The 23,931-nt window shown below is 42.3% G+C and overlaps 1 protein-coding gene across 1 annotated transcript in view; it reads left to right on the forward strand.

Annotated features, from left to right (window-relative positions):
- CDKAL1 (CDKAL1 threonylcarbamoyladenosine tRNA methylthiotransferase) overlaps positions 1–23,931 on the forward strand; it is a 629,759-nt gene that overhangs the window by 391,652 nt on the left and 214,176 nt on the right. Inside the window, exon 8 of the mRNA XM_079147924.1 lies at positions 14,387–14,553. Within this exon, the coding sequence (XP_079004050.1) occupies positions 14,387–14,553 (167 nt within the window). The remainder of the gene's footprint in view (positions 1–14,386; positions 14,554–23,931) is intronic.

Here is a 23,931-nt window from a genome sequence, read left to right on the forward strand (position 1 = left end):
GATCTTTTGATTTTTCTCATAATTTTCAAGCACTTTCTCACTTTATCAACCCGAAAATGTTCCCAGCATAATTGTAGCTTTTCTACCCCAAGCCCTGGAATTGCTCTTTTTTCTAAGGGTACACTTGTACTTTTTTTTTTTGGCAAATTAATTTTAATACGCAGATACAAAACAGCAGATATATATTAATAACATTTACAATAAATCATTCAAATAATAATGTAAATAACATTTTTATAAAAAATTTCCACAAAAATACATACCAGGTTACAGTAATTTTGTAGAGTATACTTCAGTTGTCAAAGCTATTCCAACAGTTTGGAAGCACCACTTGAGTTAGACACGTGGTATCATCTTCACATAGACGAGTTGAAAGTTGCCAGGCCTTGCAAAGAGGATCAGGAAATTTTACCCAGTGGATTCGAATATGTACTAAAGAGACCAATTATGAAATTACGGAATTGGTTCAGAGTATTTTCTAAATACAAGTGTCAGTGCCTACAAGATAACTAAAGGCAATGATGAAAAGTATGTTGTAGTGGTAAATTCACATAATGCATTTAAGCTTCTGGGTTGTTTTCTCCCCCTACTCCAAGACCAATTAAAAGTTTCTCTTTTTTCCAAAATCTTTTGCACTCCACTTTCATTGCATCTTGAAAACAAACAGTATTAGAAACAACCATTTGTAGTGAAGTATGCTGCAGGGAAAACCTAGATGGTGGGCACACTTGGACTTTTTATCATTGATGATGTTTCAGATTTGGCTGCTTGGTCACTGTTCCTGAGGTTCATCTTCTGAACTGATTTTTTAAATTTCAAATTCCTGGGTGTCTTAGTTCTTTTACTGCTATGTCCCAAAGACCTGATAAGAACAATTAAAGGAGGAAAAGTCTTATGGGGCTCACAGTTTCAGAGGTCTTAGTCCATAGATGGCCAACTGCATTCTGCAGGGCCTGAGATGAAGCAAAACATCATGGCGGAAGAGGGTGGTGGAGGGAGGCAGCTGGGAACATGGCACCAGGAAGCAGAGGGGGAGAGAGCTCACTATGGAGGAAATACAAACTCTGGAACCTCTCCCCCAGTGACCCACCCCCTCCAGCCACACCCCACCTGCCTACAGAGACCATACAGTTAATCCCTGTGAGGGGTTAAGGCACTGATTAGGTTGAGCTCACCTGAGCTTTTGGGGAACACCTCACATTCAAACCATAAAGTTGGAGATGTTGTGGAACAAAACACTAGCCAGTGCAGTTCTGTGTAGACTGATGTTCTTCAGGTAATTGTCTAACTAAGCTCGTATCTTTTTCCTACTAAAATTAGACAATGCTGTTTTTCTCATTTCAGGGGGAAAATTGATTAGTTTAATGGGTAGCACCATCTCAGTTTCCCATATTTCTCAGAACACTGTTTCTTACCGTTTTGGTGGCTGTGCCACCTTTGGATGTATTAAAGATGATAATCAGTGCAGAAGTCGGAAACAGGGATTATAGACAATTTGTTTTTCTCTCTTTTGTGTTTTTAATAAATACATGCTAGGCATTTTCTGATTGTGTGATTCATTCTGTAAGAGGAATAAGCATTTCTGTCTTGTGTTGTGTTTGAAATACTGTTTCCTGCCGCGTAAACAAATCTGAGAGCTGCAGCTATAGGCTCTTGCTTCTGTGCTGCCTGTTCCCGTGCAGCGTCATCTCCTTCTCCAGTGCTTCCTGCTTTCTTCCTTCCCATCTTTTAGTTAATTCATGCATTCATTCAACAAATACTCACTGGGTGCCACAGTGTTGTGTTGCAGGGAACATATTACTGAACAAAACTGACGAGTATCTCAGTCTGTTGAAGCCGCCCCTGCAGCTGGAGGTGAGGTGAAGGGGCCGCGCAGGAGAATCCCCCTGACATCAGTGGCCCGGTGCCAGGACAGGACTCCTTCCATCGCCCTTTCGTCTACTCCTCGCTCCTCTGCATTCACTGGGTAATTTCTCTCCATAGGGCACTGTTGGAAATCTCCAAGATAAATGATGAACTAAAGAGACCCTCCACTTAATCCTGAACTAGCCCAAGTGACGCGAAATAACACAAAATAACTCGGGGTGGGGGGGAGTTGCAGAATACACAGTGAGTTTTATTTTTTTCACAAGGGTTTTGTAGAATATTTAAGCAAACTCAAGTTTGTAGCATCAAAATAATTTTTCTTAGAATTGACAGACTTACTCGAGGTAAGTAAACATTTTAAAAACACAACACAGCACTCTTATAAAAGAAAAACTGATTTTGCTGTAATTGGCTAATTTGGGGCCAGAGCAATTACCACGAGCACTCTATTTTCTTTTAAAATGGTTGGAGATTGTCACAGTAACATATTGACTGCAAAAGAGGAGGGAAAGGTAAAGAGTTTGCTTGTAATTGGTTTTAGGATGGGGTTGAGAGATTGTGAACACTAAGTTTTAAGTCAACCTGAGCACTTTAATGATATATATTTTTTTTCTGAATGAGAAAAGTTAAAAATAATACACAACAAACTTATAGAGCCAGAGATTTTTTTCATGGGCTATTTTTGTTTACTATCTCTGTGTAATTTTCTGAATTTCAATAAAATGTGTCAACACAGTCAAGAAAATAAAAATGGTATCCGTGAATGACATACAGATTCTTTAAAGTATGGCACCTTATATCTATCAAATTATTCAGCCATGAAGAATTTTCTGTTTTTTATTGACTAATTATATAGGAGGAAGTATAATTTATTAATACAGTTCTAACTTAAAGATTAAAATTCACCTTAATTCTTTTTATTTTTTAAACCTGGATTGAATCTAGGGGCACTTAGGAGCTACATCCCCAGCCCTTTTTATTTTTTATTTTTGAGACAAGGTCTCACTGATTTGCTTAGGACCTCAGTAAGTTGCTGAGGCTGGCCTTGAACTTGTGATCCTCCTGCCTCAGCCTCCCAAGCTGCTAGGATTACAGTTCATGTTAATTCTTATAGTTCTTCATTCTAGGATGTCATACAGTCTGTAATAGTACTTCCAATAGAAATATATATGAGCCATGTGTGTAACTTAAAATTAACAGCCATATTAAGAGATATCACAAGATACAGATTAAATTTATTTTAATTACACTTTTTAATTAACCTAGTATATTCAAAATACAGTAATTTCAACTTGTAATCAGTATAGAAGGACTTAATAAATTATTTGGCATTTTTTTTCATACTGTGTCTTCAAACTCTGGCATGTGCTTTCTACTTAGAAGCTGTCTCAGATTGGACTGTGTGCATCTCACATGCACATGTGGTTGGGCATTGTGTGGTCTAGTGCTGGTTTATGCTTTTATACATTTCATTCTTTTTATACATTATTTTGATTTTCATCAGTCATTTCTTATTTTTAATGATATTAAATTTGTCTTCTGAGGTTTTGGTTAGTTAATCCCAGGTTGCCATAATTATAGCCAATGTTTTATAGGCGTTCTCCTTGAGTCACTGAATGGACATACAAAGAATTGTGTTGGAGATCCTTCCTGGAAATTAAAAGACTGGTTCTAATTTCTGCTCTACTACAGGTTACTATATAACTTTGGACAAATCGTTCAGCCTTTCTGAACTTCAGAACTTGTGCTTGTAAAATGAAGTAGATAAAGCCTTTGGCACGTTCTAACTAGTCACTTCTGATTTTAGAAATTGTCTCTGAGGTTGGGCACAGAGGTGCATGTCTGACAGTCTCAGCCACTTGGGAGGGCGAGTCAGGAGGGTCACAAGCTTGAGGCCAGTGAGGGCAACTTACTGGGATTCTGTCTCAAAATTAAAAATAAAAAGGGATAGGAATGTACTCAGTGGTGAAGTACACCTGGTTCAGTCCCCAATACCACCCTCCCCCCAAAAAATTGTGTATGTGTCATTCAAACACATTGATGAATTCCTCTAATACACGTGGTGTTAGGCATAGTACCACAAAATGTCTAGTGGGCTCTGTTTTTAGTGAACAGGGTGATAAACCAGGAGATGTAGCTTCCCTTCTCTCTAGGTGCATGCCGGGGAGCTCTGGCTGGGTTGAGGTGAGGCGTGGGCAAGGCCATCGGAGCCATTGGTTTGTTGTTTCATTGATGTCACCAGGTGACTGTATTTGACCTTTCCTGAAGGAGTTGAGTTCTTGGTGGTAAGAAATTACCATTTTTTCCCCCTTGCTAGGGAGTTATTTTAAACTAGCATTCTGGCTTTCCCCTTGGGCTAGAGGAGAGTTAACATTCTGTTTTTAAGTTTTACTATTAGTTCCCTCAATTAGCATCATATAGTTAAATTTAATAAAGGTCGTTACTCTCAATTATGCTTATAGGGCCACTAATTAGAGTACACACTGACTTCATTTGCTGCTTTAGTTTTTTCGAAGCATTTTATGAAATAGAAAAATGAACCTCACCAACATTTGCTTAATCAGAGATTATTGTCATTAAAATTTTAAGTTAAAAATGACTTCGACATTAAAAAATCTACAAAAATTAGCAGTTTAACTTAAAAAAAGAAAAAAACCTACAGTCTATATCATCCTAATACTTCGTCTTATTCATGTCAAAGTTGTGTTTTTCCCAAGTAAGAGTTAAAGATAGCGATTGGTAATGCTCCCCAGGCCCATCCCTCTTCTGTCTCCTCTTCAGTTAATGATTTTCTACAACCCCTATCATTTCTTTTTTCCTTCTTTCCACTTTTCCTACCCTCTTTTGAATTGAGTATTAAAATTCAATTTTATTTCCATTATTACCTTGTTAGCAGTACTTTTTGTTTGATTGGTGATTGTTCTAGGGTTGAAATACGTACCTTTTACTTTTGCAAACACTTTTAGATAGTATTTCACTATTTTAGTGTTAGTATAAGAACCTTATAATTGTATATTTTCACTTCTTCCTTTCTCTTGTCCTTTGTGTTTATTCTTTTTCTTTTTGCATAACATATAGACCTGAAAATATGTTGCTTTAAACAATTATATTTTGAGTCAAAGATTGAGGAAAAAATATTTTTTTGTATTCCCACTCCTTTACCTTTTCTGATAGAATCTGCCCTTTTATTTATTATCTGATATTTTCCTTTCCTTTCTGGTGTTACTTCTCTTCTGAATGAAGACCTTTTTCATTCTTTGGAACACAGCTTCTGCTGGTTTGGATTCTCTCTGCCTTGTCTGAGGGTCTGTGTTCTGCCTCATGTTTGATAGCCGTTCTCCAGTGTTTCAGGGACGTCTCCATCGCATTCCAGCTCGCATAGTGTCTGACACCAAGTCTCCCGTCGCTCTTGCCTCCTTGCCGTTTGCGGCAGCTCTCTCCCCATGCACGTGCTGCTCTTTGGGTCTGGACCTCTGCTCTTTTCTCCTGTATAACATTCAGGCCTGCGAATTGCTGCCTTCTAAACCCCAGTCCTGACCTCATCAGCTCGGCACTGTCATCAGGCTCTGCTTGGCTTCCCCCTTCTGCACTGGGCGGTGCCTCAACGCTGTAGTGGGGAGTCTGTGGCCCCTTGTTTGTTTCTCTCAAGAATGGCAGTCGTGCACTGCCTGCTGCTCCTGTCTGATTGTTGGGTCATGTGCTTTGTCAGTTTTTCTCGTGGCTTTTAGTATTAAGGTAACTCTTGGAACAGTTGATCCTTTGTGTGTACTAGTGGAATTCCTCATGGTATATCCTTTTAATTAAACTTTTGTGTCGCCGTCACTATGGCTAGAGTCAACACTGCACCGTATCTCACACACTGCTCTACAGAAGCATACAGTTATGTAGATACACATTGCTTAGCATAGCCTTGATCAAGTTACAGAGTTGGTTATTGGAGTACACGCTATTCTACCGTAATAAATATTAAAAGTGCCTTTCATTAATCTATCTACAAGTGTTTATAGTGCTTTTGTTCTTGAGATGTTTTAGGTTGAAGAGGTAATGGATTAAGTCTTTGGTAACTGGGATGTCTATCAGACCCCCACTATCTTGATTATTTTCCTCACAGCAGAGCTACCTACTGATTTGAAGAACTTCCAGACTTGAATATCTCTGCTCTAGAGCAGCCCTTCACTCTTTCAAGACCTAGGAGCAACACATGCACCTGCACATGGCTTTGGCACTTTGCTCAGCACCTCAGTTAGTTTAAGAGATCAGAGTGACCCATGCTCCTTGCTGGTGTAGTCACTGGGTGTGTGGTTAACAGGTGCTTGAGGGTGAGGATACTTTCCTTTCCTTTCCCCCTCATAAGAGACATTCTATTTTATAGATTCCATTTTGTCCTTCCTGAAGCTGAGGCAGTGGCTTGACATCTGTGAGACTCTTAAGTTTGTAGCAAATTGGTTTTCAATTTAAATGAGGCTAATTGAGAACCTGGGGCTGCGTGGGAGGAAGGAAAAGGAGACAGAAGACAAGCACCCCTGCCTCTCTAGGTGAGGGCGTCTGGAAGGCATGAAGGTGTTACTGGTCTGGATTCCTTTAACTCATGCCTGTTTATATTTGTCACTCTTGTTTCACACATTGTGCTCAATTTTTCTAAATTCCTCATGCCCCCCACAAAAAAGTCAAGGAAACTTATTTAGTCTAGAAATATTAGAAAGTTCCATTCTCTGTTATTTCTTCTCCTGTGCCCTCATAGCACTGAAACCGCATTTATTGTCCAAGAGCCTCTAGGAACATGGGACCACTGAGCGTGTTTGCTGGTGAGCCTGGGAGTCAGGTTGCTTGTTTGTTGCGTTTGACCCCAGGAAACTCACCACTGTGCCACTCTGTTCTCTTGGTTGTCCCTGGGAGCCTGAGCCTTCTGCAGCACCTTCTTTGACGTGGGCTCCCCTCTCATGCTTCTTTTATAGCCCAACCCAGCCTGTCGCTCACTCTGCCCAGCCTCGCTGACCCCTTGGGGTTTCATGGGAACAGCTGCCATGTGCTGGCGAGTCTTGGCCCTGGTGGAGGGCTGGCCTCTGTGTGGAGGGCTGTTCCTTGAGATTGCTAGTCTGCCTGGGTCACTCACAAGTCTTCCTCAACTGGTCCCTGTCAAAAAATAATGGTGTCTTCCTCAGTCACTTTATCACTCATATCTGTTGTCTTTTAAAATTTCTATCAGCACTTATTTTAACTTGACAATATATTTTTTAACTTTGAGTTTACTGTCCTCCCTACTTGAATAAGTTTCATGAAGACAGATTTTATCTCTCAAATTTAGAGCAGGGTCTGGCCCATAATAAGTACTCAGTTTTACTTGTCAGAGGAGGGAAGGAATGAATGAATGACATTTTATTTGTATTAGGACCTAAACTATATATCCAATGCACTTTCAAACTGAATGCAGAAGACTATAATAGAAAACAGAAAATTATACTTGATATTTTAATATACGAACTCTCTAAGTTTTATATTTGAGTCAAACTTACCTAATTATAATTAGAGTGTCAGGATCCATTTATACTTTTGGTAGAGATCACTTTTAAGAAACCTTCAACACTGGAAAACATGAGTCATGAGGATATTCTACTTTAGAAAAAATTCAATTCTATTTGTTCTTCATTTTGCAATGAGGTTCAGTGGCCCAAATAATGAAAAACCCTTTGCATCTTTAGTTTTATTTGCCCTCTAAGTCATTCTGCACCTGTTTAAGTCAGTGCTGAAGCCTAAATAAATTTGTGTCTGTCACTGTGACCTACAGACTCTATCAGGTGCCCATCACAAGCTTCTGTTTGCTTCTTTTCTCTTCCTGCTTTGTTCTGTACCAAAGCGTTCAGGCTGCTGGGAGTTGAGTCTGTTGTGATTCTTACATAGTCTCTGAAGCCTCAGCAGGAAGTGGACACTCACCCTCGGACACTGCTGCCTGCATCCTCACTGCCGTGTCTTAAGAACCCATATCAGTACAGCACCCTGAGCCATTAAGGGGTAAACTCCACCCACCTCATGGAAGTTTAGCAAAGATTTTGGGGACCAGGACCTCAGAGGCCTTCCCCACCTCTCCTTTAGAAAATGTGTCATCCTTTTATGGTGGTGTTTGCTTATAACTTTTCATTATTTCCAAATTCTTACAGAAGTATGAAAATTTAAAATATTCTCCTTGACTATGATTTTTCAAAGAAAAGAAGCAGGTTTTGTTTTGTAACATTATCAATTTATGCCAACAATTTTTTTTTTCTGTGATCAGTGTAGTAACAGATGTCTATGTGGTCTGGAAATGCCATTTGTTGGTTAATTCTTATTAAGGTGAAAAAGGAGTTGTGTTACGGTGTGATTGCTTTTTAGGTCATTGACCCAATTAAAGTTACCACAGCATTTGAAGGAAAATCTTACCTCTTAAGTACATAGATATTTGCGTTCAGTCCCCGCGCTATCCAGATGTCATCGTCAATTAACAGGAGACCTTAAGCAAGGCTGCAGATCTGTGTGGAAGTCAGGAGAGTGAGGAAGAGTCTGGCGACATTGAGCTGCTCTCCCGTGATGGCCAAAGAATGGTGGTTTTCCTGTTTCTTCCCAGCCTAACCCAGGACCTCCTGCATGCCTGTGCACATTCTCTGTGTGTATACATATGTGTGTTTGTGTCTAGGAAGGTTTTTCAAATGTAAACTTAGTTCATCTGCACACATGCATTTTAACAGAAAGCCACCTCATTTAACATGTTGACTGATGGAACCAAAATTCACCAAGAGCTCACTGTGTGGTAGGCAGCATCATATACCCTAGGCACGTGTGTTTTAGTAAGATTTTCAGATCCCTGCCTGCCAGATGCTTGTATCACGTTTAGGACGGACAAACCAATCACTGTTATACATGGTGTTAGAGTTACGTACAAGGCGATGGAGAGAATGGGAAAGGAGCATTTAAACTGGGCTCAGTGGTCAAGAATGGTTTTTGGAAGAGGGATTTACTATGCGTGTAAGAGTATGGAGGCGTCTTAGAGAAGACAACGTGTGCCTAAAGCATAGAGACAAAACTGCAGGGACTTGCCCAAGGCATTACAGGTATTCTGGCTAGAGTGAAAGTTTTATCCAACCTTCGCTTTCTAAGATCAGTAATGGTGTCGTGATGGTGAGAAAAATTGTTCTTGATCTTAGCTTTATGTGACATGTTTAAAGTGCCATAAAGTCCATGTCTAATTCTGAAATGATCCAGAAAAAAAGTACATGTATTTGTGGGTAAGGAGAGAGGGGGCTCAGCGTGGCAAAGCGCTCCTGGAGAGGCTGTGTGGAGGGACAGGTGTGCATGGCGCTATTCCTGAGACTTTTCTGTGTTTCACATTATTCAGAATGAAAAGAGCAGGGCAGGTAGCTCAATCCCTCTCCAGAACGCTCAAGGCCCTGGCTTCAGTCTCCAGGACCAAGGAAGGAAGAGGCGACCTCGGAGGTCAGTAAGAGTTTTCAGAAAGTTCGCAAAGTAATACAAACGTATAACTGGAGAATTAGCAAATTAACAATTTTCTTTCATGGTGGCCTGTGGGATAGGTTTTTATCAGAGATTTATCAGTTATATGAAAGATAGCATTGGTTGGTTCCATTATGGTGTTATCTTTAATTTTTTTTTTTTTAAATACATAGAGGCTTATCTAGGAAGGTAGATCCATGTTCAAGGGAGACAGCGAGCTGTGTGGAGCGGGAGGAACACCACCTTGGGCCAGGGTCCAGTAGTTACAGAGGGGCTGGACTGGAGGTGGAGCCAGGTGGGGCTGCATGATTTTGTGCCTGTTTTCCCTGCACTTCTGTATTTCCTTCATATTACAGGGGCATGGGCCAAGGGCATGTTGCTCAAGATCTACAACTGTGCTTTCTGCAGCTCAGTGTCTTGTGTAGTAAGATTATTCAAGTCCTTTTTTTTACCTAAAGAAAAGCATAGAAATTTTCGAGTGTCCACTAGTAGTATTAAAAGGGACCAGTGAGATTATATTGTCTAATTCGCTATTAAATAAATAGACTGAAGAGGCACATGACTATATAGAGGTAACTTAGAAATGTCTCTATTGAAGGAACTTCTGTGACCTTTCAAATGCCTCATCAGGGTCATATTTATTTCTGATTCTCTAAGAATTTTAAGAAGAAAAAACCCATTAAGTCTGATTTATATTCTTTTTCGGAGGAATACAGATGAGGGGGGATTGGGAACGGATCATGGATGGAATGGAGAGGAGGCAAGGACAAGCAGCAGAGGTGGGAAGGGACAAGAGGAGCCAGAGGCAGAAGGGCGAGTGTGTGCTGGGAGAGGAGACTGGATTTTTTAAAATGTCTAATTAATGTAATTTTCCTTGCTATTTAGTGCCCTTTAATTCTTGATCTTTTTAATTGTAGCTTGCAGTTTTTACATTTTTGTTACCTTACTTTTATAAACTCTACTCATCATGGAATCATTGAAACAGCTTTCTCCAGTGATAAATAAGAGCTACCAGAGAAGCACTGCTTTCTAACCAGTTGAAATCAGTCTTTACTTGTATTTTAATTTATTACAACGAAGCTCGTACATAAGAAAAGGTGTAGTGAGGCATCATCTTTTCAAACTGAGTTTTGGCAAAGTTTGATTTTTTCCTAACAGAATTTTCTCTGTTGTGAAAGTATTTTATTGAGAAAATTATCTTTTTTAATTAACCTTTTATGTTTCCTATTTTTTCCATCTTCTGCTCTCAAATTACTAAGGAGCAAAGATGGGAATCCAGCCTTCTATTTGGGGGAGATGTCCTTGTGTCAGCTGCTGTGTGATTGCCTGTGTCACATGATGGTGTGCCAGAACCTGAACCTCCTGAGCGTTTCCTCTAGCACAGTGCATCTCGTGCCTTCCTGCTCTTTGCTTTTTGTCAAAATTAACACCTCGGAATGATGAAGGATGATCTGATGAACTTAGGGGATATCAGAAAAGTCAGGTAGACTGGATGATTTGGGGAAAATGAACCAATCTGGAGAGATGAACAGTTTTTGGAAAAAGTAAGATTTCTTCTTGGAAGGGAAAGCTAATTTCTGTCTCCTGTTTTTCCACCCAACACTGCATGTATTTTTTTTAAGTGGGGCCTTTACTTCTCTTAGTTTTTCCTGTATCTCTTTTTCAATTTCACGTGTGTGTGTGTGTTTGTTTGTTTTTGACATGTATTAATCAAAGACCAAGTAACAGTGCAGCCTGGGGTGCTCTCCTCAGGACTGACCGCAGAGTCTCTCCAGGCCGGCCCAGCTGGTTCCCTTCTGAGTCTCTTCTCCAAGGCCGTCCGTCCCCTTCCAGCCCCACCACCAGTAGGGCTGCACAGGATGTTCCCCATATGACTGTCAGCGTCCCCTTGCTGGCTCCTGGATGACGGCCAGCCTTAGATAGCAGGAGTTCAGTGGCAAATCCACATTTGTCGTGAGCTGGAAGAGCTTCGAGGCACATAGTAGGTAAGGGGCTAATAAATATTTGATGGATGAACCAAGAAATGAATGTACAAAGGAATATAGCTGATAACTGAAGTCCTTGAGGAATGAGGCTGTTTAGGCAAGCACTTCTGTCCATGAGTAGAGCCAATTAAGTGTGCAGATTTAAGCATGAGTGTGTCCCAGTGTGTGTCCATTACTGATTGCTGCAGCCTGCAGGTTCCCCAGTGAAATCATACGCAAGCCTGGCCTGACAGGAACTGCTTGCCAGATGAGTAATCACGGGACTTCCCATGAAAAAAGGATGTCAGGCCTGGGGATTCCACATTTAGCTTTACCTTTAGTATGAAATGACTTGTGACCAATGATTGGAGAAATCAAGTCTCATTAGAATTGATGCTTGAAATAGAACCTTACAATTTCTGGCTTTCTCTAGTTGATTAGCAGCCAGACCTGCTGGCACACATTTTTGAACTGGATTGGCAGGGCAGGGATCTCGCGTCCAGGGTTTCCATTTGTGCATGGTCTCTCATTTCTTTTTGTTTTCAGCCATGTGGTTGTTACACAGGGTATTCAGCAGCCTTGATGGGAGCCATAAAGACTGTTGTTCCTGTTGTCGCTGATTTAGTATTACAGCAGCTTCCTCTTTATGTGATTTAATTTGAAGTTTCAGCCCACCAGGGGGCCATTGGTCCCCACCTTTGCAGTTTCCAGAGCTGACTGCTGTTTTCTGCATGGCTGCTATTTCCATTGCTATTCATAGTGACTTTCCCCTTCTGTATTCATCTCCAACAGCAAGGCACTGTTCCAGAATCTCACTCTCTCCACATAAGGCACAACATGGAACCATTTGGATGGAAAAATTATAAATTAAAATTATTCTGTTCATTTTAAAATATTCATATTGTGTTGCTCAAATGCCAGCAACTGGAAAATCACGGGTAATGTCCTGTTTTCATAACCTCTTTGAGAATGTTTGAAGATCCATTTGTGTTGTTGCTCACCATCTCATTTCCTGGAGTGGATTTAATGATAAAATATTTTTTAAAAAAGGTTGCATGGGTCCAGAGTCTGATGGCATATACAATATTGATTTTTAACATAACACCATCAATTGCAATTCATTTTTAAATACAAAAATATTTATTTCACATACCAAGGCTATTTATAAAATTTTAAAAGTTACAAAGATAGCCAATAAACATGCCAGACTCTTTCTTGGGAGGATAAAACTTCTTAAGTGATTAAAACTAAGCAAAGTTAATTACTTCTAGAACTTATATATTTAATTTAAACTAAGCAAACCTTTAAATTCATGACACTACTGCTTTTTGTTTTTGGTACTTTATTGGAGAGGGAGGAGGTTCCTAGTGTTGGATCGAGGGGCACTTTATCACTGAGCTACATCCCCAGCCCTTTTTATTTTGATGAATAAATTGTTTAAAAAAAAAAAAAAGCTGACCTTGAACTTGCACTTCTCTTGTCTCAGCCTGCAAAGTATCTGGGATTATAAAATGTGCCATCAGGCCCCGCTGTGATTTTTAAATACTAAAAATCTCTCTCTCTCTCTCTCTCTCTCTCTCTCTCTCTCTTTTTTTTTTTTTTTTTCTTTTTCTGGACCCTCTTCTGAGATCTTCTGTTCCCATTGCTAAACAGTGATCCTTTAATTTTGGGAAACTAAAATTTTATTTCTAGCTTTGTATTTTCCATGCTGTGTGGGTGTGGATACGGCTGTGCATGTCTCAGAAAACTAGGGAAAAGCAAAAACGTTTTGCTGGCATTTAGCTCAGTGGTAGAGTGTACGCCTAGCATGCATAAAGTCCTGGGTTCAGTCCCGGGGGGGCAGGCGGCGGAATATGTGTTGGATGTTTGTTTGTTTGATAAAGCAAATTTCTCTCTCATTCTAAAGCAAAAATAGTGATGAGAAATCTTAACTCCAAGCTGTGGAACATATTAAAGAGAGCAAAGGTCAAGTCCATGTTCCTGTTAAAGCCATATGTTGTATTTGTTATCTTTCATGGTTAATAAAATTTAAATGTATTTTTGAAACTCCTCTGTCAACTAGAGTTAAGTTAAAATGATAATGTCAAGACACTTCCTAGAAACTTCCACTTTGGTTTGGGCCGATGTCCTAGCTTGTGTGCCTGCCTGGGTGTCGAGGTTCTTCAGATGCAGGAAATCCCTGGAGTATACACATTTTCACAGGCTCATTCTGTGTGTGTGAGCCTTACGAGTCACTTGGCCTCTGTAATAGGCTAATCCTTTAATTGAATATCGGTTCAGACATGTTACGTGTGTGCACCAGGAAAACCTGGATAGCTCTCATTCACTCTGTTTTATTCATTTGAAATAGCACTAGGTGATCCAAAAGGATTTCCTCTTGATTTTGGGAAGGATGTTTTTGCAAGCTATAATATTTGATGAGAGGATTCTTTATAATAACAAAAATATAAATGCACTTTCCTTAAGTCGGCCTGATGGGAAATAGGGGGCAAGCAGTCTGTAAGTGGCCTTCCAATATAAACACTTGGTTTATGCTGCAACCAATATTTCTGAACACAGCAATAAAATGAATACTATTTTTAACTGAATAAAGAAGACAGACTAGAATAAGTGCTACAGGGAAGTAGTTCCTTAGGATTATTAATTTGCCTGTTAATCCTTAGCTGCACTTGACATTTTTCCTTGGGTTGGTGATAGGCTGACAGGACCCGTTCTCTGGAGTGACAGTTTGAGTTCCAGGGCTCACGGTATTCAGCAAGATGGGTATTCTCTGAGGTGGGACTGAAGCCATGGCCCCATCACAGTGCTTGGGAGGAAGCTCAGTTGAACCCACTGGCTGTGACATTGATCACTTCCTAGGACACACTGGTAATTTACAACATTGTCGTAACTCGGTGGTGTTCATAAAACGAACTTAATAGCCAGGGCCACTATGGGATGGCTGCTTTTTCTCTGCAGTTGAATACCCAGATGGCCTGCACAATGGTGTCGAGAAGGCTGCATTAAAGAGGGTGAGCAGCTGTACCATGAAGCAGCTCCTTACAGATTTGTTAATTATTTCCTTCGCTTCACAGAGGGTGTCTGTGAGATCTGGTTGACCAGTGAGGACACGGGGGCCTACGGCAGGGATATTGGCACCGACCTCCCCACACTCCTGTGGAAGCTGATCGAAGTGATTCCTGAGGGAGCGATGCTGCGGCTTGGCATGACAAACCCCCCCTACATCCTAGAGCATCTGGAGGTAAGGGAATCGCCCAGGGACTCGCTGACACTGTGTGACGCCCCCACACCCTGTGGCTGCCCAGCGTTGTCTCGTCAGCTGCGTTGAAAACTGCTTTCCCATGTGCGTGGTCGCACCTCACAGCAGCGAATCGTGTCTTTCAAGTCCCCTTCTTTGTCAGGCCACACAATTTGTTTGCTTCCTCATCATTAATGAATGCTCCTTAAATTTTTCAATACTTGACACCTTGCCGTGGATCCTTGGGGGAACGTTCCTACAGTCCTTCCGTTTGCTGGCACCTGTTCCCCTCCAAGCCCCTCTGCCTAGTTCAGAACTGCTAGGAAGTTGTATCACTTTTGCAGTCAACAGCCAACATGGTGTTATCCAAACTCCTTTAGCCATGTTAATAAAAATGCTTGCCCCTATGTCTAGGATGCCTGGAGTTCCGTCCCTTTGTCCAGGGGCAAAGTGGAATCAGAGGATGCAGAGAAAGAGGTGTCCCTCAGACCCCTGGTTTCATTCTTAAGTCCACAGATCAGAACGTTCACCTTACATAGATTTCAAACTAGAAAGATTAAATGTGTGTCTCAACAACTGCTCCTGGATGATAAATACCTCAATAAATCAGAGCCCATATGCCTGTCATCCCAGCAACTCAGGAAACTGAGGCAGGAGACTCACAAGTTCAAGGCCAGCCTCAGCAATTTAGTGAGGTTCTAAGCACCTTAATGAGAACTTGTCTCAAAAATTTAAAAAATAGAAAGGGCTGGGAATGTAGCTCAGGGGTAAAATGTCCCTGGGTTTAATCCCTGGTAGTAGTAGTAGTAGTAGTAATTATTATTATATTAATAATAAAGCTGAGCAAAGAGTATGAACAGGGGAGCAGCCATTTAAATGAAATGAGCTAAGTGTGGTGGTGTAGGCCTGTAATCCCAGCTACTCTGGAAGCTGAGGCAGGAGGGTTACAATTTCAAAGCCAGCCTGGGCAATTTAGCCAGACCCTGTCTCAAAAAAATAAAAGTTCTGCAGATGTAGCTCCCTCATCTGGGGATGTGCAAGGCACTGGGATCAGACCCCGTGTGGCAAAGGAACGTCCATTCTGTGAGGCAGGGCTGTTACTGGAGAGATGGCTACCCTCGGTTCATTGTGCTGGACCTGGAATCCAGGAGCATTAGAAAGTCCTATGAAGAATGGAAGGAAGTCTCTTATTTTTAATCAAGTGTGACCTTTGCTGCATCTTTGTGCAGAAAAATAATACCAAAATCAACCAAAATTGCTGAAATTTAATGCATAACTGCAAATGATTAAACATTTAAAAGTTATTCATGTTGATTTGATTTTAGGTCTACATTTCTGAGGTTTTTGTTAAATGATCACCTTAGTATCCACAATGTAATTTAGAAATTCTCAGAGCAGCATTGATAACAATCTGATTGTTAATCTTAAGTATTTAATGACGATATTTAGCAATTTCAATTGTGTTCTCTACGTTTTCCCAGCTGGATCTTTCTGGTAAAGGTTGTTGAGTTTGGTCCTTCATAGCTTGTGGGATGGTTCCAATTTGCTATTTAAAAATAAGTCTCAGCCACGTCAACTTTTACTCAACACTTGGAAAAGCAAGTGATTCTGTGTAAAAATCAAACATGCTACGAGCTGTGGCTCTCCTGCCATGTTTGCAGTGTGTGTGGGGCATCCATCACGAAGCCCCTGCAGCGCCTGGGTACGCCGTGGCGGGAGGGGATGGGCCCCTCGAGGTGCAGTGGATGATGGCATGCAGGCTAGTTTTGGAGAGAAGATAAAAATATGATTATGGATCCAGGGGCAGTGCAAGCCGAAGTTGGAGAAGTTCAACTGTAAACACAGGGGAAAGAGAACCACCATCTGGCTGAGGTGACTTCAAGTCCTCCTTGGACGGCTCAGCGTTTTAATTGATGGCAGGTTGCAGCTGCCCATGTGGTCAGTGTTCATAGCCCGTCCTTGGCTCACCACCCACAGGAGTGACCGTTGCTGGCCTCCTGCGGACGCTCCAAGAGAGCTGCTCAGAATCAGCCCAAGATGCTAAAGATAATTTACTCTTTGTTGGGGGCTGTGCCATGTTGGCAGCGCTGGGATGGCGCCTGATCACATCGGCAGCGAGGAGGTTAATTGACATAAGCACACTCAGGTGACTTTCTCATCCACGCACACAATGTATGCGCATGTGTTCTCGAGCACTAATTGCCTGCTCGGAGCATCTCGCCTAATCTTTGAGTAAGAGGCGTGGCCCTGCTCTCCGCCTCCTGGAGGTGATATAAGTGTAGGCGGAGCGAGACAGAGACGCAGCAGCCATTAGCAGAAAAGCTAGTGGAAGAAGACACACGCGGGGCAGCAGCCAGAGGGAAAAACACGCTACAGCAGCCATTAGCAGAAAAGCAGTAGAAGACGACTCACGCACGGAAGCAGCTAGACACGCCACAGCAGCCATTAGCAAAAAAGCAGCTAGACGCCGGCAGCAGCCAGAGGGAAAAACACACGGCAGTAGCTAGTAGGGACAGACGCAACAGCAGCCAGAAGAAAGGAAAAACGCGCGGCAGCAGTGGGTAGGGGCAGCGGCGGAAGGCAGATCGCAGAGCGGAGAACTGAGACGCATCACTAGGGCACCTTGGGTGGACGTACCCTTAGTTCACAGGACGCAGGACTTTAAGGCGTAGCAAGTCTCTTCCTCTAAGCTCTAAGCAAAGCCTGTCCTTCTCTCAAAGTTTCTCTCTTTTAAGCAAAGTCTCTCTCTCTCTGATAAGCAAAGTCTCTCCTCTCAAAGCAAGTAAGCCTCATTTCCTCTATCCTCTATAAATGAACAAGCAAGAAAGCAGCGCATAAAGAGAAAGATAGAAGTGGCTCAGTTTCCACTCCACCACCCATAAGACCCGTGCAAGTTGTTGCTGTAGGCGGTGACAAATATCCACGGATTTTGGAACTGCGAAGAGCCAGCGACAACTCTTCACCTGGAGCACACCACATTTAGTTCATAGAGCCGTCTGGTGACGAGTCGATAGTCACGTGTTAGTTTTCTAAATCCTAGCTTTGCATGGGGAGCGATTTGGCCTTCCCTCACACTGTCGTCTTGAGGTGAGGACAGGGTCCTGTCATCGCTGGCTCTTCCCGCCCACCAGTGCTGGAGAAATGGGTGTGAAAGAATGAAGAAGGAAGTCCTTCCTAACGTCGTGGGGAGCCCGCAGCCCAGTCTGCAGCTTGGACCCCTCGGTGCTCTGACCACGACAGCTGCAGAAGATGAGCAGGGCAAGAGGTTGCCTCCGGAGCAGGCTATTTAGCCACACCTGGGGGACACCGGCACGTGGAGCCATACCACCTGCACCGCAGAGCTCTGCAGTACCACACTCCTCGCCGCCTCCTGGAGGCAGATCCAGAGCTGCCAGCTTCCAAATGCATAGTGTCTAACAGAGAAGGTGGCGGAGTTCCCAGAGGCTTGTGTGGCCCCCGCAGGGACTGTGGGGAGTGAGCCCCCGCTCTGGTGTGGGCCACTCCTCAGAAACCACCTGCTTCTCTAAAGAGGCTGAGGAGTTCCCGCTGAGGAGGGGCTGGGGGCGGCAGAAGATGGAACGGAAGGCAGGAACAGCGTGAGCGAAGGTGGCATTCACTCCGATGCGCTAAAGCCCCCGGTGAGGATTTCCTACGGGTGTGTCGCTAGGCCGCAGCTCCTTGTGTTCCTGGAGCAGTTTCACCCACAGACTTCACAGAGCACTTGGCTGACTTTCCCTCCTGCGTTCCACTCGCTTCACATCACCCGACCCTCAAGATTTTTTTTAGTAAATCCCTTTTACCGGTGTCTAATATATATACATATAAACAGTTTAAAGGGAAAATTATTTAAAGGAAAACGCCAATATTTCTCTTGTGTTATGTAAAAGTATAGTGTGGAGAAACAGATGAGTGCAGGATACATTTTATCAAATCTGTTGGAATAGAAGGTGGATATCATACCTGCAGAGGATGCGCTTTGAAGCTTTTATCTAGAGTCTGGCTTTGTGTTTGCCACTTTGTGCAGGAGACGTTGAATAAATGCAAACCGAATAAAAAGAACTCTCTGTCACCAGCAGGCAGACAAGAGTGAAGCGTCTTTTGGAGCTTCCACAATCCTTATTCCTACCTTATCCTTGCCTTAAAAATACATAGGCTTCATTTGAATGATGATCTGGCTGACAGAGATGGGTCAGACATAAAGAGACTGGAAACACCAGGACACCCAGGATCAGCCACAAGCATGCGTGATGCTGGATTCACCTTGCATTTGGTCATAGAAACAGTCGATGAAAGAATACATCAAAAAATATTTTACTGTCATGTATATCTAAAAAGAACAAATAAAAGAAATACTTGACCTTATCCTAAAGTCTGATGCCTCTCCATCACCTGTTGGCTAAAGACAAGCTCTTCAGTGTACATTCAGGGTCCTTAAACTACTTTTTCATCACATCCCTATTTTCTTCACCTTTCAGTGCCTGGTGATGCCTCCTGTGCAGCCCAGACACACACTCACGCTTGCGTGTATATGTGCACGTTTTTAACCACACATACACGTATGCATACGTGTACTTGTTTTTAGCTACTTCATGCTTATAAGATTTTCACTTAATCTCTTTCCTAGTCCATGTGACAGTGGTAAGCTGTCGTCAGCTGTACTTCTCTATGTTGACTAATACATTGCCACTCTAGTGGCAAGTAGGGAACACGTCCCTGTTTGCTTTCCTATCGATGCCACTCATCTACTACCCTGGTGTGTGGCTCTTCGGGGACTCTGGCTTTAGAGAAAGTCCACCAGCTTGTGAATTGGATCCCTCTTCTACCTGCACTGCTTAGTCTTACCCTCCTGGTAGCAGGCAGCCCCGCCCGTGGTGTTGATTCAGACTGAAAGTAACGTGAGCCCGGCAAGGTGTGGCGGGTCCTGTGATGGCATATTGGCTGCTGCCAGCAAGACCCTGGGAATTAGTGGTCACTTATTTTCAAAACTGGGCAGCAGTAGCAACAATAATGCAGTCAGCACGCTTCGTCCCATGCTTAGCATTCCCAAGAAGCCACGCGCCTGCTTGGCTTTCCCCGGGTGCTCTCTTCCCACAGCAAGGGAGCTCTGCAGGTGCTTCCACCTCCATGTTACTGATGAGAGCCAAGGACTAGAAAGCCAGCTCGCTGGCTGAGCCATGTTGCTCATGGACAGTGAACTGGTGTCCAGTCTCCTCAGCCCCCATGTGCTTTCTGCCACTACCCTGCTGCACGTTCCAGGAACCTTCCTCGACCTTCCCACCACAGGCCTCTGTGCATATCATGGTGCTCCACGGTTCCCTGTGCCCTGGGCTCCACCATGGCTGGTCCCATCTAGGGAGGTGCTGTCCTCCTCATCAGCGCGTTTCATTTGTGCCAACACCCTTCCTCAGTGTGTACCGAGTGGTAGGATTGCTCTGGTTCGTATGTTAGCTGTTCCTTGGCTACAAGTCTCCAGGACATGTAGTTCTGGAAGAGTTTGGGCTAGGTTGACCTGGATGTTCTCACTGTGAGTCACACTTGCATGAAGATAAACCAAGAGGTGGGGAAACTTCCTCTCAGGGTTGCATTTTATTTCCTTGCCTGGATAAGTATCAGTGATAGTGTCCTTAGAACTACTGAAACAAGCCAACTCACTTATGGCCGTTGAAGTTCTGGGTTATCTCGGCTCTTCTTTTTTCCCTCTTCCTCAGCTTTAACTGCTATTCACATTCTTCAATACGGAAGTCCACAGTGGATAGTCAAGGAGGAGAAATGAGAATCAAAGCTTCAGTTTTATGGGTTGGCTGGTTGGGAAAACTTGTTAAAGCTATTCAGCAGTAAGGACAATAGGAAAAATCTGGATTTTCTGTAAACTTTTCTGCTTCTTTCTATAATGATTTAAATAACTTCTCTCTCAAGAGACCTGTGTCTAAGTGGTATCAGAATTTTAGTGATCATTCATGACTTGCCCCAGAGAGGGCAAATGAGCAACTCTAAGTGAAGTGCTTCTTTCGTTAGGACTGTTCCTACATTCAAGTTAAAAGTTCTGTTACTTATAAAATTTTGCTGGAAAATATTGGCACTAATATTTACATTGATATTACACTACATTTTATTAAAATGTATGGCATGGTTTAAGACTTAAACTTAATACATTTATATTCCATGTCATCAAAAGGTTAACCACAAGAAGTGATATTCTAAATATTCCATCTGGTTTCGGTTGGAATCTTTGAATCACTCTACCCACCAGCCTCCTGCTACCCTGGATATTTGTGTGTTTGCTTCTCATTCACTGAGCTTTTGCTGTAACCTAATTGTATATTAGAAAAATGAATGTATCTGGTGAAAGATGGTAGATACCTTTTGAGGACTTTCGTTCCAATGTAATTTATGAACATTAATAATATGTATGTCTTGGCAGACTTCTGAAAAGTGCTTCCTAGTTTCAAAATAATAGCAAACTCAGTGCCTGCTGTGCTTATGTTTCATCAAAGCAATGCAGAATTTCCACACTAAACTCAACAGTCCAAACAGGTTTTTTTTTTTTTTTTTTTACAAATTTGTTTTCCAAAGGGTTTATACTTTCCAGAACAATAGAAAAATATGTAAACAGATTCCTCATCATTGTATTCAACAAAGTATTTTCCGTTTTTTGATGAATAAAAGTGTGTGTTATCAGATGATTTATGTTGAACAAGAAAATAAAAATGAAAAACTCTTTATTTCTGCCATCCTATGCCTGTGAAGCTTTTGCGGCTGGTCAGCGTGTGGTTCTACCTGATTCTTGCCCCCACTTCCTTGCTATTTATAGTCATCTGTGTTCTATTTCATTCTTACCTTGGCTTTCATGAGTAAATTTCAAGAGGTCTGTGAGACCCCTGAAAGTGAAAACCAAAGCCATGCCCATCTGGACACGGGGGACTCCCCTCATACTGGAAGGGGCTGTGTGTCCACTTAAAGTCACTGCAGAGGGCTTTACTGGGAGCCTGGTTCTCAAAACCCAGAGCATCCTCCTTGGATGGGATGTGCATGGAAGAAACGCCCCTGCCCCGCCAGCTGAATGAATTGGCTATTGATGAAGGTGAAATTGAACTGCTGATCCCCACAGAGAGGAGTGTAGCCCTGCAGCTTCCCGGATGGATCTGTGTCTTGGCATGAGCAGAGCTTCAGTCGGGCCCTTCCATCACAAACCCCCAAAGCAAAGAACTCATGTCTCTGCCCATATATGTGTCTCGGCCTCTGTGCCCCTGTGACATCACTTTTCCCTTATCTAGGCTTCTGCCCCTAATTCCAGCCCTGCCCGTGAAGCCAAGTTTCCTTCAACTGGGTGAATTTCAGAAAAACATACCTAAAGTGCGATGTCCCTGTCTGAGCCTCAGTTTACAGTGCTCACTCTGGGTGATGGAACTCTGAGGCTGCATGTTGACTAAGGGACCCCAAAGAGAAACGAACTCACCGACAGATGGACTTGGTCTCAGGACCAACTGCCCTTCAGCAGGCTGAGTGTTACTTCATCCTTGTCATCCTGGGCATATTTTCTGAGGAGAATGTACTATTTTGTGGATGAATGCTTTGTGTGTCAAAAATACTGGGTACCTCTGTCTTCATGGAGAGCACAGTGGAAAGTGCCTTCCTGAAAGTCGTTTTGTGGCCATTAATACTTACCTAGGGAGGCCTGCCCTGTGGACCCCACTGCAGTGCTCAGATCATCTTTTAAATTACAAAGCGTGTGTGGATGTGTGTGTGCATGGACTTATGTATGCAGGTATAATGGATTTATATTCCACCTGGGGGATATAAGTGCCCAACTATTTTTGGTTGTCCTAAAATGCTTTAGTCCGCATTATGGCATACATTTCTGCATTTCTTAAAGACTAATATCATCGATTATTTTTCTCTTGCCATTGGCTTAAGTTATTAAATATTGCTCTTGAAAGGCAGTGACATGTGAATGTTCATTTCCAGAAGAGATGATGGTTTTCCTTACTGGAAAAGAAGAACATAGGAATAAAATGTGTTGGGTAATGAGTGAAAAGGCCTTAGCAGATCCTTTATGAAGAAATTGATGTCATAGTAGAATATCTGGAGCCACGTCACATTCTGTCTGTATTTTTTTAACAAACACTTGTGCATATATATATATGTATATATACATATACATATATATATGTAGTATTTTACTTCTAGGTAAGTATGTGTATATCTTTCATTCTAGCATACTTGAAAATTTTGGAAATTGACATGTTTCAATTATTGCATACAAATATTCATATTTCATCTTTTAGTGGTCCAGTATAAATTTCTATTCATACTGGAGGACATTAGATATGTATATGCCTTCATTTGCATCTAAAAAGCATTTTGCTTTGCTTTTCCCTGAATCCTTAATCTCACCAGAGTAGTTAAGATGGCCTCCACACCACCCTTCAAATGTAGTATAGTTCACACTCCGTGCTACACCATTTGTGGGCTGTCAGTTACCTCCGACTGCAAGGAAAGCTGCTGTGGACATCTCCCCAAACACAGGGAGTGATGCCACCTTCCTTCATGCTTTGCCCTCTATTCTAAGATCTCTGTGCACTGGTTGCTGTGCTGTAATAGCCTGTGAAAAGCTATGGTAGGCATTTGCTAATTCAGCACTTAGTAAAACGAAATCTTCATATTTTATACCAGGTGGGTAATGGGATTTGCAGGTGATTCATGGTGTAGAATAGAAAGGTTGGTAATGAAGTCAATGGTTCATAGAATAGTTGAGGGACGTTCTGCATATTTGTCAGAGAGCAATGTTCATTTCCTTAGTCCATTTCTCTTTATTTCTGATCCACTAAATTGGTTATTGTTTGCAGGTCTAACATATTTCTCGTCTTTCTCCCATGTTTTACTCAGCTCTTTTTGTTGCTGTGACCAAAAGACCTGACCAAAAAAACATGGAGAAAGGAAAGTTTATTTAGGGCTCTTGGTTTCAGGGGTTCAGTGCTTAGATAGCCAACTCCACTGCTCTGGGCCTGAGGTGAGGCAAAGGAAAGCAGCTCAGGTTGTGGCACGAGGAAGCAGAGAGAGTGCCAGTCACCAGGGAAAAAATATAAACTCCAAAGGCATGCCCCCAGTGACCCACAACCCCCAGCCACACCCTACTTGCCTACAGTGACTGCCCATTTAATTAGTGGTTGAAGACACTAATTAAGTTACACCTCTCATAATCTTGCCATTTCACCTCTGAAAATTCTTGTATCATCTCACCCGTGGGCTTTTGGAGAACACCTCACGTCTAAACCATCACATCCCACATCTTCCCTTCCCAGACACACAAGTGACCCACCTGAAAATGTTAAACTCTCAAAATTTAAGTCCAAAAATTTGCCGTCACTTAGTAGGAAGTAA

Source organism: Sciurus vulgaris (assembly GCF_902686455.1).
Source record: "Sciurus vulgaris genome assembly, chromosome: 7".
Lineage (NCBI taxonomy): Eukaryota > Metazoa > Chordata > Mammalia > Rodentia > Sciuridae > Sciurus > Sciurus vulgaris.